General features: G+C 49.9%; 1 protein-coding gene across 18 annotated transcripts in view; it reads left to right on the top strand.

Moving 5' to 3' along the window:
• Positions 1-16,953, top strand: part of robo2 (roundabout, axon guidance receptor, homolog 2 (Drosophila)) — a 1,628,477-nt gene that overhangs the window by 1,515,654 nt on the left and 95,870 nt on the right. For all 18 annotated transcript variants that reach the window (XM_072513070.1, XM_072513078.1, XM_072513075.1 and 15 more), the window contains exon 14: positions 829-1,060. In XM_072513070.1, coding sequence (XP_072369171.1) covers positions 829-1,060 — 232 coding nt within the window. The remainder of the gene's footprint in view (positions 1-828; positions 1,061-16,953) is intronic.

Below are 16,953 nucleotides of genomic sequence, written 5' to 3'. Positions count from 1 at the left end.
GTCACATCTCCTTTGTGTGAGACCTGCTGCAATTTGGGCCCAGTCTGCTGTTGTCTCGAATTATAATCATAGAAACATAACTCTTACAGCACAGAAGCGGGCCATTCGCTCTACCTCTCAAAGAACTATCCATTTAGTTCCACTCCCCATCCGACTGGAAATTTTCCCTTTTTCCCTCTCAAACCCTCTCCAAGCCTTTGCAATCCTTTCCTCGGGAGGCACGGCAGCACAGTGGTTAGCACTGTTGCTTCACAGCGGCCGGGACCCTGGATTGATTCCCGACTTGGGTCACTGTCTGTGTGGAGTCTCACATTCTCCCCGTGTCTGCGTGGGTTTCCTCCGGGTGCTCCAGTTTCCTCCCACAAGTCCCGAAAGATGTGCTGTTAGGTGAATTGGACATTCTGAATTCTCCCTCTGTGTACCCGAACAGGCGCCGGAATGTGGTGACGAGGGGGTTTTCACAGTAACTTCACTGCGGTGTTATTGTGAGCTTACCTGTGACAATAATGAAGATTATTATTATCCTAAATTGGACAAATTACTCTAGCTGAGGCTTAACCAAGTGTTTATAACTTCCTTGCTTTTGTAACGTACTCCTCATCTTATGGGACCAAAGATCCCAAAAGCCTCTATCACAGTTTCATTAACTTGCCATGCCACATTCTGAGATAGGTGCTCATATGCCCCAAGGGATCGTCGTTCCTGCACCCCGTTTAAAGTTGTACCTTTGAGTTTGCAATGCCTCTCCTTATTCCTCCTTCTGAATGCTGATGGACAGATGCACCAGTGTTAAGGAAACTAGCCGCTTCCTCTCTTGGTTCCACACAGGTCGACCGCCAGTCGCAGTTCATCCAGGGCTACCGCGTGGTGTTCCGGCAAGTCTCTGGTCTCCCGAGCCCCTCGTCCTGGAAAGTGCAGGAGGTCAAAGTGCCAACCGAGCGGAGCGCAGTCCTTAACAACCTGAAGAAGGGCATCACCTACGAGATGAAAGTCCGCCCCTATTTCAACGAGTTTCAGGGGATCGACAGCGAATCGAAAACTGCGCGCACAACTGAGGAAGGTGGGTTGTGCGCAGAGCGTGTATTTATCTTTTCAGTGTTTTGTGGAAGCTACAACCAGCTGCAGCCAGGGGGCATCAGAGTTCCCGCTCATTCGAGCTGCAGCTAGCTAGGAGGACAGAGCTCACAGCCTGTAACACAGGCATTCACCATGTGCTGAGTGCATCGACTGGTTCGGACAAGGCAAAGGTCTTTAGTTAAAGCTAGTATCGTGTTAACCCACAGTTAGACTATGTTAAACAGTTAATGATTCAATAAAAGAGTGTTGCACTATTTCAAGTGTTGGTGACCTGTATGTGTTCCACGGATCCAGAACACCCAACACAACAGGACTAACAGTCAGTATTCTTTATCACTGAGATGTTAAGATTGAGAAGGAAGATGAGGACTGACGGGGGAGGATATTGTATGAGTTACACAGGATGTACATAAGAACTAGGAACAGGAGTAGGCCACCTGGCCCCTCGAGCCTGCTCCGCCATTTAATGAGATCATGGCTGATCATGATACAGCAGAGACACAGGCCATTCGGTCCAACCAGCCCATGCTGGTGTTTATGCCCCACTCAAGCCTCCTCCCACCTTCCCTCATTTACCTCTACCGTCATACCTCTTTTCTTCCCTCATATAGTTGACGAGCTGAAATGCATCTACACTATTTGCCTCAACCACTCCCTGTGGTGGCGAGTTCCACATTCCGACCCCTCTCTGCATGAAGAACTTTCTTCCAAATTCCCGATTGGGTTTCTTGCGAACTCCCTGATATTGACGGCCTCTAGTTTTGCTCTTCCCCTCAAGGGGACACACTCTCTCTGAACCCAATCTTATCAAAACCTTGCATCAGGTGAAACCTATGTTCCGTCATCCTTCAGCCTCCTATTTTCAAGAGAAAAGAGAGCCAGCCTGTTCACCCTCTCCTGATAGGTAAACCCAAACATTTCTGGAATTATCCATTGTAAATCTACTCTGCACCCTCTCCAGTGCCTCAATATCCTTGTTATATCACGGTGACCAGAACTGCATGCAGCACTCAAATGTGGATCTAATCAAGGTTTGATACAGATTTAACAGAACTTCCCTACTTTTCAATTATGTTCCTTTAGAAATAAAACCCAGCATTCGTATTAGAGTCCAACCGAGTGCAGAAAGTGAAATAAAGAGAGAGAAAGAATGATCGGATTTCCAATCTTAAAATCTCTCACAACAATTGACTATGTAAAGGGATGAGACTCCTCTGTTTAAATTGGTTCCTCTCCGGGACAGAAAAAATGATGGTTCATAATCATTATAATAATAATGATCTTTCATTGTCACAAGTGGGCTTACATTAACACTGCAATGAAGTTACTGTGAAAATCCCCTCGTCGCCACCTTCCGGCACCTGTTCGGGTACACTGAAGGAGAATTCAGAATTCTCAGCTGGTACGGGAATTGAACCCGTGCTGCTGGCCTTGTTCTGCACCGCAAATCAGGGGCAGGATTTTCCCACTCCCCGCCAGTTCGGAGAATCGGCGGGGGGCTGGCGTGAATCCCACCCCGCCACCGGCTGCCGAATTCGCCGGCGCCGGGGTTTAGGCAGGAATCGCGCCATGCCGGTCAGTGGCCGCTGAGAGCGCCCCCCCCCCCCCCCCCCCCGTCGATTCTCCGGCACGCGATGGGCCGAGCTGCCGCCCGTTTTCGGCCGGTCACGCCAGCGTAAATCAAACCTGGTCCGTGCCGCCGGGACCTGGCTCTATGGGTGGCCTTCAGAGTCCTCAGGGAGGAGGGGGGGCGCGGGGGGATCTGGCGCCGGGGGGTGCCCCCACGGTGACCTGGCCTGTGATCGGGGCCCACCGATCCGCAGGCGGGCCTGTGCCGTGGGGGCACTCTTTCCCCCCGCGCCGGCTGCTGTCAACCTCTGCCATGGCCGGCGCGGAGAAGAATCCCCCTGCGCATGCGCTGGGATGACGCCAGCACACGCTGGCGCTCCCGCGCATGTGCCAACTCACGGCGGCCGGAGGAAGCCCTTCTGCGCCGGCTGGCACGGCGCTAACCCCGCCGGCGCCGGCCTAGCCCCTGAAGGTGCGGAGGATTCCACACCTTCTGCGCGGCCCGACGCTGAAGTGGTTCACGCCACTCCTCGGCGCGGGTACCGCCCGCCCCACCGGGTAGGGGAGAATCCCGCCCCTGCTGTCTAGCCCACTGAGCCATACCAGCCCCATTATAATATCAAACCGTTGCTTAGCAGTACAGAACTTGAATATTGATGAAAAGAGAGATATGTTGCTGAAGCACTTTTTTTTTTACATCATTAGGACAAATGCTAGAATGCCAAATTTCAAATATAAATTGTTATGATTGTTTGAAATTTGGTATTCTTGTGTTTGTCCCGATGAGTGCAAGAGGAAAAGCTTTGGCAATATGTCTCTCCTTTCAGCGATATTTACGTTTGCACATCATTAAAAGAGTCCTTAGACCATAAGACATAGGAGCAGAATTAGGCCACTCAGCCCATCGAGTCTGCTCCACCTTTCAATCATGGGATATTTTCCTTGCTCTATTAATTATGATCCCTACCTTTCCGCATTGAATTTAAAGGGCAATTATTGTAAAAATCCAGCAATTTCTTAAAAATAAGGGAGAGGCTGAGGTTGAGGCCCATGGTGGGACTTGAACTGGATTAATTTGCTACTCTAATAACATAACCACAGCCCCTTGCTACACAATTGCTCTCTAAGCTTCCTTTCCTCTTTAGGATCCTCCTTTGCCTCCCAGCTCCCTGCCCATATTAGCATATATATGTATAACAAAAGGTTCCAGGACATTTGCCAGATGGAGCTAGGGAATGACACCGGACACTGAGCCCGATTGAGAGAGGTTACGATGATGAGGTTGGATGGTTGGGTTTTGAGGAAGACTCTGAAGGTGGAAATGAAAGAGTTTGAGGGAGGTAGCTCCAAAGAAAAATGTTTGAATTACTTGGAGGCTCCAATATTGTTGCTGAAGGGACACAAGGCGAGCTTCAGGGACATGTGACGTTAGTAGGGATGATGGGGGTAGGGTGAGAGTGGGGCAGTGGCAAGTTAGATGAGGACAAGGATTTTAAACTTAAGTTTTATTGGAGGTGCAATGGAGGTTATTGTAGATATGGTACTGGGTGAGTGGGTCTTAGTTTGAGACAGTTGAGTTTAGTCGATAGTGTTCATTGGAAACTGGATGCCCAAAAACGAGTGTATTGATGTAAAATCTAGAGGAATCAAAGGCATGATTGTGGGTTTCAGTGGTGGAGGCGCTGAGGTAGAAATGGAGGTGTGTGATGTTCCAGACGTGGCAATGATTCTTCTTGTTGATTTTGCGTATGCAAGGGGGGTGGTGTTGTTGGTTGGTGGGGTTGTTTTGTGGGGATGCTTGATGCTCAGCTCAGGGATCAACATTACCTCCTCTTCTTCTTGGGAAGTCCCCCAGGGTCGAGGATGACTTGCTTCCACTCCAGCAGGGGGTGGGTTCTGCGGTGGGTGAACAGTCCAATCCCGGAGCTGCAGACTCTGCCACAGGTTTGGCAGGTGGCGCTTGGTGAGGTGGGTGGGTGGGATGCTCTGGATTCCGCGCTCTCCTCCCACTGTTTACGCTTGTCCTCCGTGTGCTCCATCCTGCGACGTTCAAGGTGATTGGCGCACACAAAGATGCTTCTTCTCCAGCTTGTGAGTCTAAGGCAGGCGATTTCCACGTGTCAATTATTTATGGAGGCTTTCAGAATGTCCTTATAGCACTTCCTGTCCAGTAATCGCTCGCCATTGCGGAGCTCGGAGTAACACTCTTGTTTTGGGAGTCTTGTGTCAGGTACATGGACAATGTGGGCCGCTCATCGCAGCTGATCGAGCATGACCAGTGCTTCGATACTGGGGATATTGGCCTGGGAGAGGTCGCTCACGTTGGTACGTCTATCCTACCAATGGATTTGCAGGATTTTGCGGAGGCAGTGTTGGTGATATCTCTCCAGGGATTTGAGGTGTCTGCTGTACACCGCCCATGTTTCTGATGCACATAGGAGGGTGGGGACCAAAGCTGCTCTGTAGACCATGAGCTTGGTGTTGGGTTTGAGGCCTCGGTGTTAGAACAATCTGCTCCTCGGGCGTCCGAAGTCGCATTTGGGTCTATTTCATTGTCGATGTCTGCTCGCACCGATAGGAAGTTCCCGAGGTACAGGAAATGGTCCATTTTGTACAGGGGCTCCCCATGGATCTTGATGGTCTGGGGCAGTATTGAGTAGCAAGGGGAGGCTAGTAGGGAACCTTTGTTTTCTGGATGTTTTCTCCTATGCCTCGGAGAATGTGTCAACGATGGTTTGTCACTCAGCCTCTGAGTGTGCGCAGACACAGGCATCGTCTGCGTATTGCCACTCGACGACAGAACGTGGGGTGTCTTGGTTCTGGCCTGGAGGTGTTGCAGGTTGAACAGTTTCCTGCTGGTTCTGTAGATTTGCTCCACTCTAGCGGGAAGATTCATAGTGATGGGGTGGAGCGAGGAAGATGGGGGAAGAACTTGATGTGATGATGCAGCCTCGCTTGACCCCAGTTTGCACTTCCATTGGGTCTGTAGTGGATCCGTTCATGAAGATCACGGCTTGCATGTCATCGTGGAGAAGGTGACGAATTTCTGTGGAGAGCCAAATTTAAGGCAGAATTTCCACAATCCCTCATGGTGACAGAGTCAGAGGCCTTTCCAAGATCGAAGACCATATACAGAGGTTGGTGGTGCTCCCTGCATTATTCCTGGATTTGTCGCTCACTGAAGATCATGTCCATTGAGCCTCTTGATGGGCGGAAGCCGCACTGAGACGCAGGGAGGAGATCTTCAGCCATGGGGAGGCGGTGGTTGAGGAGGATTTTCACGATGACCTTAGTCGTGATGGAAAGGAGGCAAATCTCTTTGTAATCTCCGCAGTCGGACCTGTCTCTTTTCTTGAAGAAAATTACAATTGCGTTGTCCCTAAGATCTCCCGGCATGCTCTCTTCCTTCCAGACAAGGGTGGGAGGTTGTGCACTCATGTCAAGAGTGCCTCTCCGCTGTATTTGAGCATTTCAGCGGGGATTCCATCTGCGCTGGAGGCCTTGTTGCTTTTCAGCTGTCAGGTGGTGGCGGGTAGTTGCTGCGGGACGGTGTAGAGGGCTGTGTCTTGGTTGAGTGTAGAGGGAGCTTTACTCTGTGTCTAACCCCGTGCTGTACCTGTCCTGGGAGTGTTTGATGGGGACAGTGTAGAGAGAGCTTTACTCTGTATCTAACCCCGTGCTGTACCTGTCCTGGGAGTGTTTGATGGGGACAGTGTAGAGAGAGCTTTACTCTGTATCTAACCCCGTGCTGTACCTGTCCTGGGAATGTTTGATGGGGACAGTGTAGAGGGAGCTTTACTCTGTATCTAACCCCGTGCTGTACCTGTCCTGGGAGTGTTTGATGGGGACAGTGTAGAGAGAGCTTTACTCTGTATCTAACCCCGTGCTGTACCTGTCCTGGGAATGTTTGATGGGGACAGTGTAGAGGGAGCTTTATTCTGTATCTAACCCCGTGCTGTACCTGTCCTGGGAGTGTTTGATGGGGACATTGTAGAGGGAGCTTTACTCTGTGTCTAACCCCGTGCTGTACCTGTCCTGGGAGTGTTTGATGGGGACGGTGTAGAGGGAGCTTTACTCTGTATCTAATCCCGTGCTGTACCTGTCCTGGGAGTGTTTGATGGGGACAGTGCAGAGGACGCTTTACTCTGTATCTAACCCCGTGCTGTACCTGTCCTGGGAGTGTTTGATGGGGACAGTGTAGAGGGAGCTTTACTCTGTATCTTACCCCGTGCTGTACCTGTCCTGGGAGTGTTTGATGGGGACAGTGTAGAGGGAGCTTTACTCTGTATCTAACCCCGTGCTGTACCTGTCCTGGGAGTGTTCGATGGGGGCAGTGTAGAGGGTGCTTTACTCTGTCTCTAACCCCGTGCTGTACCTGTCCTGGGAGTGTTTGATGGGGACAGTGCAGAGGACGCTTTACTCTGTATCTAACCCCGTGCTGTACCTGTCCTGGGAGTGATTCATGGGGACAGTGTAGAGGGAGCTTTACTCTGTATCTAACCCCGTGTTGTACCTGTCCTGGGAGTGTATGATGGGGACAGTGTAGAAGGAGCTTTACTCTGTATCTAACCCCGTGCTGTACCTGTCCTGGGAGTGTTTGATGGGGACAGTGTAGAGGGAGCTTTACTCTGTATCTAACCCCGTGCTGTACCTGTCCTGGGAGTGTTTGATGGGGGCAGTGTAGAGGGAGCTTTACTCTGTATCTAACCCCGTGCTGTACCTGTCCTGGGAGTGTTTGATGGGGACAGTGTAGAGGGAGCTTTACTCTGTATCTAACTCCGTGTTGTACCTGTCCTGGGAGTGTTTGATGGGGACAGTGTAGAGGGAGCTTTCCTCTGTATCTAACCCCGTGCTGTAACTGTCCTGGGAGTGTTTGATGGGGGCAGTGTAGAGGGAGCTTTACTCTGTATCTAACCCCGTGCTGTTCCTGTCCTGGGAGTGTTTGATGGGGACAGTGTGGACGGAGCTTTACTCTGTATCTAACCCGTGCTGTACCTGTCCTGGGAGTGTTTGATGTGGACAGTGTAGAAGGAGCTTTACTCTGTATCTAACCCCGTGCTGTACCTGTCCTGGGAGTGTTTGATGGGGACAGTGTAGAGGGAGCTTTACTCTGTGTCAAACCCCGTGCTGTACCTGTCCTGGGAGTGTTTGATGGGGACAGTGTAGAGGGAGCTTTACTCTGTATCTAACCCCGTGCTGTACCTGTCCTGGGAGTGTTTGATGGGGGCAGTGTAGAGGGAGCTTTACTCTGTATCTAACCCCGTGCTGTACCTGTCCTGGGAGCGTTTGGTGTAGAGGACGAGGGAGAGGTTGTGTTCAATGGGACAGTGTCGAGAATGGTTAACTCAGTTCCAAACCTGGTGTTTCTAGGTTTGGGAGTGTTTGATTCTCACACAGACTGGTTGAAATGAAATGGGATGAATTATGCAGCACAGACATATTTCACATTGACACGAACAAGGTCTGACATTTAAAAAGAAGCAGGAACTTTCTCCTGACTGTCTGTCAGAGTCCAGGTCTCAGTTTGCAGAAATGAACCATCAATCATTCTTAGGAGGCATTTGTGGAATCTCTGCATGCGTCAAAACACAGAGAGGCTTTCCAAAAATCCTGCACAAAGCCACATAACGCCATGCAACCTACAGAAAGCCATGTTAAATTATCGCTATTAGCGAGGGGCTAACGCTTTTGCCTCAATCCACTTCCATAAGAATCAATTAGCAGCTTTTGATTGACAGAATGGAAACTTGGCCCATCTGAAGTGGACACAACCCGCTGTGTACACTGAGAGTTAGACTTGTTCCCGCACCATTCAGATGGAACATCTTTACGTCATGACTTGATGGAAGTGGGGCTGATAATAGTGCACTGAGGACAATGGGACATCTGGGACTAAGCAGACCACATGTCTTGGCTCCTTCCCCAGAGACGGAAGGATTGAGAAAGAAACAGAGCGACGATGGGAAAGGAAATGAGGTGAATCAGTTCAGTCAGGTACAGGAAGAGAGGAAAGGAATGTGACAGCGATTGAAATGAAGAGCGAGAAGTACATGGGACTGGATTATCCACCGGCGAGATGCTCCATTTCGCCGGGAGCCCGAGGGTTTCCCGACGGCGTGGGACTGCCCCACAACGGGCAACCCCATCGGCCGGCCGGCCAAACGGACAATCCCGCCGGCGGGGTGAAACATAAATGTGGCGCATTCGGGGCAGAGAATCCAGCCCAATGGTATCGTCACCTGACCAAATATTTACTTCAGTTGAACAGATGGATGGAAGAAATTGGGACTTGGGAGAACTGAAGGTTGAGAAGAGATTTGGTTGAGGTATTCAAATTCACGAGGGGTCTGGACAAAGTAGATAGTGAGAAACTTTACCCATTAGTGAAAGGGTCGAGACCCAGAGGATGCAGATTGGAGGTAAAGGAAACGATGGCAGCGGAAGGAATCGTCCGGCTCCAGAATGCGCTGCCTGAGCGTGGATACAGGTTCAGTTGAGGTTTCAAAAGGGAACCGGATCATTATCTGAGGAGGAAAAATGTTAATGGCTGCAGGAAAATGACAGGGGAGTGGCACTGGGAGATTGTTCCTGCAGAGGGATAGCACAGACTTGACAGGCTGATTGGCCTTCACCTTGGCTGGAAACATTCTGTGATTCTCTAAGTTCTGAACCATTGAATCAGTTAGAAACATGAATTGTCCTAGGCAGCTTCAAGACCTGGTCAGATCGTTTTCTCCAGCTCTCTCCTTCCTCAACTGAAGGTGCTCATTGTTTCTGGGGGTACAGCTCCACAGGTGCCAGTGACCTTTCTTTATCTCACCCACCAAGCTTCATTCCGTGAGCCCAGCTGTTAATTGTCGGCAGATAAGTGACTGCGGAGGAAATATGAAGAGGCAAATTCGTTGGGCAGAAGAAGACCAGTTGGTCCCTCAATCCTGTTCAACATAATATAATGGTTAGAGCATAATGGCGAGAGACATTCTACAGCTCCCAACCCTCTCTCCTCCCCTACACCCTGTCAACAGGGGCAGCATGGTGGCACAATGGTTAGCACTGCTGCCTCACAGGGTCAGGGACCCGTGTTCGATTCTGCCCTCGGGTGACTGTCGTGTGGAGTTTGCACTTTCTCGCCGTGTGTGCGTGGGTTTCCTCCGGGTGCTCCGGTTTCCTCCCACAGTCCAAAGATGTCTAGGTTAGGTGGACTGGCCATGCTAAATTGCCCCTTTAGTGCCCAAAGATGTGCAGGTCATGTGGAGTTACGTGGATAGGATGAGGGGGTGGGCCTAGGTAGGCCGATCTTTCGGAGGGTCGCTCTCAACGGCACCCGACCGGCGCGGCGATTCCACCGGCACCCAAAAAACGCCGCCGGAGAATGGAGTATCCGGCGCCAGGTCGTAGAATCCCGGCCTATATGTCTCAATAAGGTCACCTCTCATTCTTCTAAACTCCCAATGAGTCCAGGCCCAACCTACTCAACCTCTCCTCGTAAGAAAATCCCTCCATACCCGGGATCAACCGAGTGAACCTTCTCTGGACTGCCTCCAATGCCAGAATATCTTTCCTTAAAAAAGGAGACCAAAAGTGTTCACAGTATTCCAAGTGTGATCGAACTAGTCCCTTGTATAGTTTTGGAAAGACTCCCTTAACATTCCATTTGCCTTCCTATTTCTCTCTATCGCTCCTTCCCTCTCTGTCTCACTCAATCTCTCCTTCCCTCTCCGGTTCTATCGTTCAGTCTGCCTCTGCCTGTCACGATCTCTCCTTCTCCCTTTGTCTCTCTCAATCTCCTTTTCTCGCTCCACCTCTCCTTCCCTCTGTGCCTCTCCTTCATTCGCTGTTTCCTTCTCTTTATCCGCATACCCTTTCTCACAGCCCTTCCCTTATTCCAGTCACTTTTCAGTGTCTGCTTCCAGTTCTTTTCCTTTTCTTTCTTTTTCTCACTTCTTGCCACTCCCTCTCTTCCCCACTCCACACCTCACCCCACCCCGCAACCATCTCTCCACTCTGTGTCGGACAAGAGTTTTCGACATGTACATCCACACTTTCAGCCCCATTATTTTCCTTCGTACAGCAAGCAGTTTATCACATTTCAGCAATATGTTTATCTCCAGCCCTTTCCCCTTGTCTGGACAATAACAAATGGAGTTTCTATGTGGCTGCGCTCGTGTGATCCACAGCAACTTTTGTTTTCACAGCATGTCCCTGCGAAGGAGCTGAGAGGTGGAATAATTGACCTGTCAGGGTTCAGCCGCGATTTTTTTTTCCTTCTTTGCTCTAGCAGGGAGGGAAATGAGAAAACGGTTTCACAGCCAAAGCCGTTACTTTTTCTCAATGTGTCTCCATTTGAGGGCAGTCACCAGAACTCCTTTGAAAGTGTTGCTTGGGTTACTTGCATTTAACAGCACCGAAAACAGGCCATTCGGCCAACATGGCCCATGCCAGTTTTGGTGCCGCAAATGCGCCTCCTTCCACCCTAATTCACCTCAACCTATCACTGTATCCTTTCGCCCTCATGCAGTTTATGTAGCTTCCTTTTAAATACATTTATACTATTTATCTCAACCGCTCCTTGTGTAGTGAGTTCCATATTCTATCCACTCCTTCAGTAGAGATGTTTCATTTGCTGCCCATATTGGTGATTTTAGTGACGACCCTGTATTTAGAACATAGAACATAGAACATAGAAAAATACAGCACAGAACAGGCCCTTCGGCCCACGATGTTGTGCCGAACCTTTGTCCTAGATTAATCATAGATTATCATTGAATTTACAGTGCAGAATGAGGCCATTCGGCCCATCGAGTCTGCATCGGCTCTTGGAAAGAGCACCCTACCCAAAGTCAACACCTCCACCCAACACTAAGGGCAATTTTGGACACTAAGGGCAATTTATCATGGCCAATCCACCTAACCTGCGCATCTTTGGACTGTGGGAGGAAACCGGAGCACCCGGAGGAAACCCACGCAGACACGGGGAGGATGTGCAGACTCCGCACAGACAGTGAACCAAGCCGGAATTGAACCTGGGTCCCTGGAGCTGTGAAGCAATTGTGCTATCTACAATGCTACTGTGCTGCCCTTAAGAACAAATAAATCTACACTATATCATTTTACCGTAATCCATGTACCTATCCAATAGCTGCTTATGGCCTGTGGAGACATTTTCTCTTCGTCTATCCTATCACACCCCGACAATATCCAGCTCTCAGCCTCTTCTATTGAGAAGATAATAACAATAATAATCCTTATTGTCACAAGTAGGCTTACATTAACACTGCAATGAACTTACTATGAAAAGCCCGCAGTCGCCACATTCCGGCGCCTGTTCGGATACACAGAGGTAGAATTCAGAATGTCCAAATTACTTAAACAGCACGTCTTTCGGGACTTGTGGGAGGAAATTCCCTGCTGGATCACTGGCTGTGCAGTGTCTGCACGTTCTCCCCATGTCTGCGTCGGTTTCCTGCTGGTGCTCCGGTTTCCTCCCACAGTCCAAAGACGTGCCGGTTAGGTGGATTGGCCATGATAAATTGTCCTTAGTGACCAAAAAGGTTGGAGGGGTTATTGGGATCGGGTGGAAGTGAGGGCTTAAGTGGGTCGGTGCAGACTCGATAGGCCGAATAGCCTCCTTCTGCACTGTATGTACTATGTTCTATGAAACTGGAGCACCCGGAGGAAACCCACGCAGACACAGGCAGAACGCGCAGACTCCGCACAGACATTGACCCAAGCGGGAATCGAACCTTGGACCCTGGCGCTGTGAAGCAACATTGCTGACCACTATGCGAGATAACCTCAGCTCGTTCAATCTTCTTGACAATTAAAACCAGTCTTGTAATTATTTTGCACCTTCTCTCGTGTCTCTGTATTGTTTCGATGACGGAGACCAGAACCGCACACAGTACATTTTTAAAAATTCTGTCATGAGATGAGGACATGTGTTGCCCCTGCCTAATTGCCCAAGCGGAGTGTCTCGCTTGTTCATTCCCGAGGGCAGTTAAGAGTCAACCAGATTGCTGTGTGGGGTCTGGAGTCACATGTAGGCCAGACCAGGTAACGGTGGAAGATATCATTCCCCAAAGGACATCAGTGAACCACGTCAATCATTGATAGGCTCATGGTCATCATTACCGAGACTAGCTTCATATTCCAGATTAAATAATTGAATGTAAGTTCTACCCAGTGCCAGGGTGGGATAGGAACCAGTGTTTCCTAGAGCATTAGCCCAGGCCATTGGGTTACTGATCCAGTAATATTACCACTGTGACACCATTGCCCTTAAATCAACAAAGAACAAAGAAATGTACAGCACAGGAACAGGCCCTTCGGCCCTCCAAGCCCATGCAGACCATGCTGCCCGACTAGACTACAATCTTCTACACTTCCTGGGTCCATATCCCTCTATTCCCATCCTATTCATGTATTTGTCAAGATGCCCCTTAAACATCACTATCGTCCCTGCTTCCACCACCTCCTCCGGCAGCGAGTTCCAGGCACCCACTACCCTCTGTGTAAAAAACTTGCCTCGTACATCTACTCTAAACCTTGCCCCTCTCACCTTAAACCTATGCCCCCTAGTAATTGACCCCTCTACCCTGGGGAAAAGCCCCTGACTATCCACTCTGATTATGCCCCTCATAATTTTGTAGACCTCTATCAGGTCGCCCCTCAACCTCCGTCATTCCAGTGAGAACAAACCGAGTTTATTAAACACTCCTCATAGCTAATGCCCTCCATACCAGGCAACATTCTGGTAAATCTCTTCTGCACCCTCTCTAAAGCCTCCACATCCTTCTGGTAGTGTGGCGACCAGAATTGAACTCTATACTCCTAAGTGTGGCCTAACTAAGGTTCTATACAGCTGCAACATGACTTGCCAATTCTTATACTCAATGCTCCGGCCAATGAAGGCAAGCATGCCGTATGCCTTCTTGACTACCTTCTCCACCTGTGTTGCCCCTTTCAGTGACTGTGGACCTGTACTCCTTGATCTCTCTGACTTTCAAGGGTGATCTAATCAAAGATCGACACAGGTTTAATATGACAGAACGTTAGACGTTGAGAAAGCCTCCAGGTTCAATGCCTAACCTCAGCTGAACTCATCAAGAGGGGGAAGGAGTTCAGACCAATTTTAAACGAGGTGGAGGGCAAAATATCAGCAAACTCAGGAGCACTGTTGCACAAAGGTGAGTGGAGATCTGAAGCTCTCGTCCCCCTCCACTCAGCCTGGGCCACTTGTGACCTTGCACCCACAGCGACACGAGTGACTTTGAGCTGTTGTCCGAAGTGGCCTAACAAGCCACAACTAGGGATGGGAGGTAAATGCTGGTCTTGCCCGTGATGCCTTTATGCTGAGAATGATTTGAGAAAGAAGTTCTCTGTCCCATTCCTCTCTCAACACAACACCAAAAACAGGTAAACAGGAGTCCTTACAATTATGAAGGGCGGTGATAGGGTAGACATTGGAAAGATGTGACCGAGGCCAAAACAGACAAGCGTAAATATAAAGTTGTCAATAATTGGGACACCATGTGAAACCTCCTGACCCAGAGAGTGGTGATTGTTCAATCACTACCACAAAGAGTGGTTGAGGTGACTAGTATCGATGTATTTAAGGAGAAGCTGGATAAACGCTCTGAACTGGAGGGATTCTATGAAAGGGTGGCAGAAGGCTCGTGTGGGCACAATGACCTGTACATTTAGGCCGAAAAGCCTCACTTAGAGGTTGGGGCGCCCTTTCAAAATGGTGGGCCAATCTCTGAGGAGCTGGTCAGGTCAGCGAGCTCAGCCCCCCAGTGGTGTAAATAATTCTAAGTGTGGGCTAGCCCAGAGAGAAACTCCCCACGGCCCAAGAAAGTGACTAAGGGCGAGATTGAACGGCCACGCTGCACCCGAAAAGCATCTCGCCGCAGCACAGCATGGCGATAGAAGCCAGGGGGCTCCGCTCCTGGGATCGACCAGGGTCGCAATGCCTCGCGAGATCAAACGTGATCTCACGAGACGCTGTGATGTAAATCCTGTCCCTTGTGGGCGGGATAACGTTTATGGCAAATTTGCAGTTTCCCGAGACACCCAAGATGTTGGGATCGATGCCCTTCACCTTGGAGACCTCGTGCAAGCTCTGTGCAGTACTGCCCTCCAGAAACGGGAACCAGGCTGAACGGCACTCGTGGGATAGGAGGCCCCCAGATGCCTATCCTTTGCCAAGATCGTACAGTGGCACTACTGGTGCCACCCAGGCACCCTGGTACTGCCAACCTGTCAGTGCCACGTGGGTGCCAGGCTGGCATTTTCTGAGCAGTGACGATCAGGCTTGAGTCGCTCTGCATGGGATTTAAGGGTGTGTGGAGGCGGGCGGGGTGGGGGGGGGGTGCGGAGTGTGAGGCCACCTAAAGGTGGTGTCCTGATCTCTCGCTGCATTGAGGAATTCCGGTGAGCAGAGCTCCTCAGTGCAGAAGACGGGGCTCTATGTGACCTTGGCCACGCATTCCCCGCAGAGACTCCCTATGGAACCCGAATGTCGCTTAATAGCGTTGTGTTTCTCGGTGTGGCAAGCGTCGCGAAACAGACGGCGAAATGCGCTCGCTGTGGGACTTGATTCAGTTAAATCGCGTCCTAAGTGTGGTTAGATAGCGGTGGGGAACTCACTGGCAGAGCTGGTGGGAATGACACTTGGAAACCTTTCCGTTAGACTGCGCCTGATGTGAATACACTGCACACCATGGGAGAGTAGGGACCAGAGGAGGCCAATCTGTCCCTGTTCCATCATTTAATTAGATCATGGCTAATTTATCTCCGATGTTGGTTCTGTATTATCCCTTTACCCAATAAAAATGTAGTCCCCCCCACCATACCTCCCTGGAGAAATAGTTTCTCTCTTATCTACTCAATCAAATTCATTAATCGCCTTAAACATCTCGATTATAACACCCCTTAATCCTTTGCACTCGAGGGAATACAAAACCAGGTTTTGCAAGCTGTCATAATCTGTCCCTTTTAGTCCCGGTATCATTCTGGTGAATGGACACTCTCTCTCTGATCCAAAGCCAAGCTACCCTTCCTGGGATGTGGGGCCCAGAACTGAGCGACGTGCTCCTGCTGGGACTAGCCAGAGTTCCGCAGCCCCAACATAACTTCCGTCCCTTTAGAATCCGGCCCCCTTCAGATGAAGGCATCTCATTAGTCTTTGAAATGATTTTTCTGCACGTGCCCCGTCGCACTCAGTTATCCCTGCACACAGTCCACAACTGTTGACCGTTTGGAAAATATTCTGGGCTACATTTTGTACGTCCAGAGTGCGGGATCTCGTCCTACCTCATGCCTGCCACAGTTTTCCCATCTCACGTCATCTCCCTGCTCCTCTTTTGCCAACGTACGGTCGATTCCCTTCTTTGCTATTTGCTGTGTCACCTAACCCGGTGACCTGCGTTCAATTTGAAAAATAAAACAACACAGTGTGGGTGATGTGTAACATTAGAGTTGGCAACGCAATGGCCCCCAACCTCAAAAAAAAAATTCCACTCAACTCCTGGGGAATGAAGTAATTTAATTTCCTCCCCTCCCCCATCACAAAATGCGAGTGACCCTGTTCAACACCCTTGAAGCTCAGTCTGTCAGTAATCAATCCAGTCTTTTATTGATGCTCTCCACAGAATCCCATTAAGAGTACTTTGCAGCACAGGGCATGAAATGAAACCTGTACCGAATGTTATTGTTCATTAGGACATTAAGCACTGTTGCCACAATTTAACCCTCTATCGACCTCCTTCCCCTTCCGCCACAGCCCCACTCCCTCTCGCGGCATCTCCCACAAAGACATCTCCATGTCCTCAAAATGCACACGGAACTGAGTGAAGGGAGCCAACTGCATTCTACCCTGGAACACCTAGATAACAAAGACACCAATGTCAGACTCCTGTTTATCGACTACAGCTCAGCCTTCAACATCATCATCATTCCTACGAAACACATCTCCAAACTCCGTGGCCTTGGCCTCGGCTCCTCCCTCTGCGACTGGATCCTGAACTTCCTAACCCACAGGCCACAATCAGTAAGGATAGGCAACAACACCTCCTCCACGGTCATCCTCAACACCTGTGCCCCACAAGGCTGTGTCCTCAGCCCCCTTCTATACTCCTTATACACCTATGACTGTGTGGCCAAATTCCCCTCCAACTCGATTTTCAAATTTGCTGATGACACCAGCGTAGTGGGTCAGATCTCAAACAATGACGAGACGGAGCACAGGAATGAGATAGAGAATCTGGTGAACTGGTGCGACGACAATAATCTCTCCCTCAATGTCAA

Source organism: Scyliorhinus torazame, chromosome 8 (genome assembly GCF_047496885.1).
Source record: "Scyliorhinus torazame isolate Kashiwa2021f chromosome 8, sScyTor2.1, whole genome shotgun sequence".
In the NCBI taxonomy this organism is placed as follows: domain Eukaryota; kingdom Metazoa; phylum Chordata; class Chondrichthyes; order Carcharhiniformes; family Scyliorhinidae; genus Scyliorhinus; species Scyliorhinus torazame.
Note: the sequence above shows the minus strand (reverse complement) of the source record. Positions and strands in the feature narration are given on the sequence as shown.